Raw genomic sequence first — 5,516 nt, forward strand, 5'->3', positions numbered from 1 at the left:
TTAAAAACGGAGGACTAACCTCAACAACAAACCCTATTGCTTATATACTTATATAAGTCAACTGTGTAACTAAGGTTCCTTCCTATGCTCAGCATTAATTAATTAAACCAAAAAAGAGTGTATACATAATTGAATAGTCTGCTTAATAAATATATATCAGTGTATATTAGTTGGAATTTATAAATAATTTAAATTATTTATAAGAAAGGTTTCTTAATCGATATTAATAAATTTATAAAATATGTTCCTAGATCAGGCGATACCTACTGTAATTGTTTAAAAGTTACAAATCGTTGTGCCATTTCGTCTACTGTAGCTTTATTTGGTTTTGAATAGATAATTTTAACACCTACAAAGTCTGGATGCCTTGCTTTGAAACCTTCTACAATACGTTCCAGTTCGTTAGCTACTTCTAGTGTATTATATGTATGATTATTGTCTCCATAAAGCTGAAATTGAGAAATGTTATTAAAAATTTATCTAAATTTAATATAATAATATATTATATACTATGAAATACTAACCGGAGCCAATGAGGTTCTTATCTCAGCATATATAATGTTATCCTCGCACAATTCTTCCAATAATCGCTTGTGGTAGGCACAGTAGGTAGGCATATATTTCAAAAAATTTTCAAGTGTTACAAAGATATTGTCGAACCTTTCCCAAATCTTTTTAGTGTCACTTATCAAAGCTTTATATGTAAATTATTATGAGATAGAAAAAAATTTATATTGGATAAAAATACATATGTTCAAATAATATATATATAATACATAATTATATACATTTGCCGGCATTAGTTAAAAATAAGAAAATATTGTTATTAAAATAAATAAAAAAATATAAAACAAAATATAAAATAAAAGATATGTGTAAAAATATGAAATAAAATAAAAAACTTTTTAACAAAGATTTAAAGTATAATAATTTTTAATTATTTAAATAAAAAAAAATTAAAGATCAAGAAAGTAATAATAATGAATATACGATAAAGTAATAAAAATAAGAAGTAAAATATTAATAGATCTAAGATAAAAACTATATAATAAAATATACTTTAGTAGAATCCAGAATCCGTAAATTAAAGAATAAAATAGAAATTAACCGGGTACTGGCTCCAAACCGAGTGGAGAATTGTAATCATGGTACATATTTTGTTTTAAAAAACTGACTGTAGCTGAACACACGATACTCAGCTCTTCGAATGAAATACAAAATGTCATCTGTTAAAGATTTTCTAATATCAAATGGGAGTGGGATATATTGGTCGAGTGTTCTTCTTCTGGTTCATAATAAGGCCAAACAGTTTCAAAGGATATGAATGGGAGTGGGAGATATTGGTCGAGTGTTCTTCTTCTGGTTCATAATAAGGCCAAACAGTTCCAAAGGATATGAATAGAGCTCTTATCTTTTTCAATTCTATCTTATTGTGATGGAAGCACAGGCCATTGTGACCCGTTAGATAATACTTAAACACGCCTAGCTTTGTTTTATTTATATACCTATATCCAAAAATTACTCTTTGTATATTTCGATGTCTGGATTTTAGGGTTTCAATGATGAATTGAAAAATGAGAATTTTTAGGAGGGAAATTATTTAATTCAAAGAACATTTTAAGAAATGGGATTAAGTTAACATTAAAGACTATTTTCTGATCTCTTTGATTGTAATGTCGAATTCTATTTTGAGTTTTGGTTTTGAGATATACATATATTGCATATATATATAAAAGATATGACATTATATGTTAATTAACTCTACATAAGTAAATGTATTTTTTTTAGAGCTAAAGTACAGTTTTAGAAACTATTGGTAGAATTGGTAAATAGATTTAAAGCATGTAAGTGAATTTAATTAATAAAAAATTATATATGTGTACACACATATATAGTAAAATTCATAAATATTAGTTAAAAACACGGATATTTCAGTTTTTAACACGACTTCAAAGCTCCAATAAGAATATATTCAAGAATTTATAAAAAATAAATTTAGATATAGAAACTATTATATTATATATCGGCACTATTTTTCAATTCGGTTTTCTATTTTGCCAATAATCGCTTCTGATAATGAATACTCTTCGATGAACCGTCATACATTGTAATAAATGCATTAAGGTAGGTGAGTTAAATGAAAGGAATGTCGAATCCTTTTCAATTAGCTAAAATGGTGTTTTGATTTCATGAAAGGGTTTGACAGACCCTTTGAAATAAACGTATTTATATATATTCTAATGAAATTATTATTAAATTAACATATCTTATACTTAAATCACTTACATTCTGGATGCATGGTATACATATTAATGTGTTTTTCCAATTGTCGTTCATAAAGACGTTTATCTTCAGCGTTTACACGTTCCAGGCAAACATTTTGGGTCTCACTATGGCATTTCGATTGATCGTAAGTAAAAATCAACAATCCATTAACATTTCGACATGTATATAAATTATTCGATGTGGTTAAATTGCTAATAATCCATTTTGAACTGACCATGCCAATGTTGTGTCCATGAAGAAATGCACCTTTGGGCATTTTTTGTAGAATACGAAAAACTTCACTCTGGCGTAAATATTGCTTTCCTTGGAAAAAATGAATTGCAGGTGGATACTTTTCAGGATTTTTGGCACCATCAGATATCTATTGTGTACAAAAAAATTAATGAGTTTAAAAGTAAAAATTAAGGTTAACTATACCTCCTGTCTTTTGGCATTCATAAGTATAGAGTTGGCTTTTTCTTCGGCTGAGGTTAACCAAAGGCTGCCGCCGAGTGATGATTTTAGTTCCGTTTCTATAATTTTTTCACGCAGTGTTTCATAAGCTGTACAGTGAAAATTACAAATGTTAATGTTTGATTCGTGTGGACTGAGAACTAAAAAATTAAGTTATAAAAAATTATATGTTTGAAGAATTATGTCATATATATTGAGTTGGATTGGGCAAAAAGTATTCGGCGGTTTTTTTTTCCGCTTGATTTTGAAGTGTTATGGCTGGGAAATGATTAGTTACATTAAGTAATTGCTTTTTTTTTTGTGAAACGTTTTCTTCTTATTGGTGAACACCTTATTAAGAGTAGTGTGTTGTGTTAAAATTGATTGCAAAGTGAAGACGAGTATTTTACAAGTTTATTGCAATATGGGGAAGATTGGTATGTAAAAAGATTTCTTCAGTTTATAGAGAAAGCTTTTTATAACTTAAAAAATATTATTTATCTAATAAAAAATCTATCTAATATCTAACCATTTTAGAGACTGAAGATATCCTTCTTTCGAAAAGATAGAAATCATCATCTAAAATTGCTGATATTAGTTATCATACTTAAAAGTTTCTTTATAGTATTACAATGAGTTTACTTCTTAGGAACTAAGTAAATCAGTTTTCTATGAGACAATATCTATCCATCTATTTAACTATAAATAAATTAATACTTATAATTATAAGTACAAATTCTATAAGTATATCCAGCTGATAGTTGATGTGTGATCATTTTTTGCGACAGTGGACTCATTCACTCTCAGTGGCTAGTTCAAGACCTACATGGCCCCTATACTTCAATTGTAGAATGGTACTTGGTACATAGAAGTAAATCATAAGTATCTAGGTTAATATTTACTCTAACAGGACACTGGACTTTAAGATGACATGTAGGCAAGCTCGGCTTGCCTTGTGGTATCTCCTGTAGTACATATCTACCGTCGCTCGGATAAAACATACCAGAACACTTGTTGTGTCTATGTCCAGGCTTTTCTGGAATTACGCTTAGGCATTTAAGCAAACCATTCTTAAAGACACTCAGCGATATATCTAGCGTTAAAATTAATTTCTTAATTTTTCTTTCTTAGCTAATTTCATTGCTAGTTCTTTCTTAGCTTAATGCTTATTTCTGTAGCTTTCTTTCTTAGCTAATTGAGGAAGATCCCTTCCTTCTTCCACTTTAGCTAACCTATTCATATATATGTTCGTAAGCATGCTGTTATGATCTTAAACGATTTTAATAAAAGAGAAAGCCTAGAAGAAGCTAAGATTGAGTTAAAAAAATTAAAAAAAACTATTTAAACTAATAAATTCAATATCAACTAATAGATTTTATTAGATTCTGAGAGCAATATTATCGTATTCCAGAATAATGTATATATAGCCCAAATAAAAAAGTGAACGAGTACACTTCCATGGAGTTAAGATCCACCAAAACTATCGAGACTTTTCCAGAAAAACAAGTTGATGTCTCGTTTAGCAGAAATCACGCGTTTGAATAATATCGCATGATCCTGCTGTTAATGAAACCAAGCACAGAGGCAGGATACAAGAGGTCGCGTGTGTTAACTTATATATGATGAATACTTATCATATAAACAAAACTTTAATCTATTATTATCCAAAAATATTTAAAATTTTTTTTACACATATATCTTTAGCAAAAGACATATCTTGGCCCAACGGGCTTCGAAATAAAACTCGAAAGACTTGAAACTGTTTTCAAATTTAACTCAAGCACAAAATACCTTTTAAGGGAAGGTTTTTTTAGCTGACTTTTATAATCTTGAACACAAGTCCCTAGCATGTATAAGCCATAAAAATATTTTATTTAAATTATATTTATTTTATTTTTAATAACACAAAAATGTATGCAGAAAATAGGTGGGTAAATAAATATAACTCATAAAAATGCATTTCAATATAAATTTATTGTATAAAACTTAATAATATAAACTTTGCATTGGTGTTCTTTCATGTCCAAAACTAACATAGTTTCCCATTCTCTTCACATAGAATTTTTCAATTTCTATGTGAGTCAATGTCAAGGGCTAAACAATCATCAGATATTTCGCAGATTTTATGTGAACCATAATTTTCAGTGCTACAATATTATTTAAATTTATTTCTATAAATGTTAACAGCAGGGAACTCAGTCAGAATTTAAATTAAATGCATTTATTTGATTACATTTTGAATAATGCACTTCCATTCTAAGTTCAATGTAGGCTATCAACCATGCACTGTTATACATTAATATGAAAAAAGGATTAGTTCCCATGCAGGGTACATTTTTTGGATGTATTTTTTTACTCATATTTATTTTAATTGTAACTTAAATATAGAATTTTTTATATATCAAATATTATGTACTTTTCTTACATAATTCCATAGATTCGCTTAGGTTCATGAATAAAAATATAAACACCAAAACTCTTAACTTCTTCATTTTAGAAGCGTATAACACTTGAATAAAATTTTAATTAAAATAAATTAAAAATACATTAACTATATTAAATCAATTAAAAACACATAAATCCTTCAAGCTTATGATTTTTTTAAATAATATCACTTTTTGCACTTCTGAGTGAACAAAGACCGATATCACTCCGAACAGATTTGCGAATGCAATTTAACTGATAACAAAAATTTCGCACAGCATTATCTGAACAATAAATATCAAAATCGTACTTGTGCGATGTCATCACAAAATTTGTTGCCGAGAGTCATCACAGTTTTAGTTCATTGTCAACAA

General features: G+C 28.0%; 1 protein-coding gene across 2 annotated transcripts; it reads right to left on the reverse strand.

Moving 5' to 3' along the window:
- Window positions 1-215: 215 nt before the first annotated feature.
- Window positions 216-5,286, reverse strand: LOC119682553 (adenosine deaminase 2-like). 2 transcript variants are annotated; one of them, XM_038096024.1, is made up of 5 exons: window positions 5,144-5,286; window positions 2,704-2,828; window positions 2,287-2,647; window positions 525-694; window positions 216-449 (listed from the first exon to the last, which is right to left on the reverse strand). In XM_038096024.1, the coding sequence occupies exons 1-5, from the start codon at window positions 5,208-5,210 to the stop codon at window positions 264-266; spliced, it is 909 nt and encodes a 302-aa protein (XP_037951952.1). In that variant the 5' UTR covers window positions 5,211-5,286; the 3' UTR covers window positions 216-263. The 2 variants fall into 2 exon arrangements, with proteins under 2 accessions (XP_037951952.1, XP_037951951.1); XM_038096023.1 differs by having other exon boundaries at window positions 2,704-2,879.
- Between the last annotated feature and the right edge of the window lie 230 nt (window positions 5,287-5,516).

Source organism: Teleopsis dalmanni, chromosome 2 (genome assembly GCF_002237135.1).
Source record: "Teleopsis dalmanni isolate 2A chromosome 2, ASM223713v2, whole genome shotgun sequence".
NCBI classification, from domain to species: domain Eukaryota; kingdom Metazoa; phylum Arthropoda; class Insecta; order Diptera; family Diopsidae; genus Teleopsis; species Teleopsis dalmanni.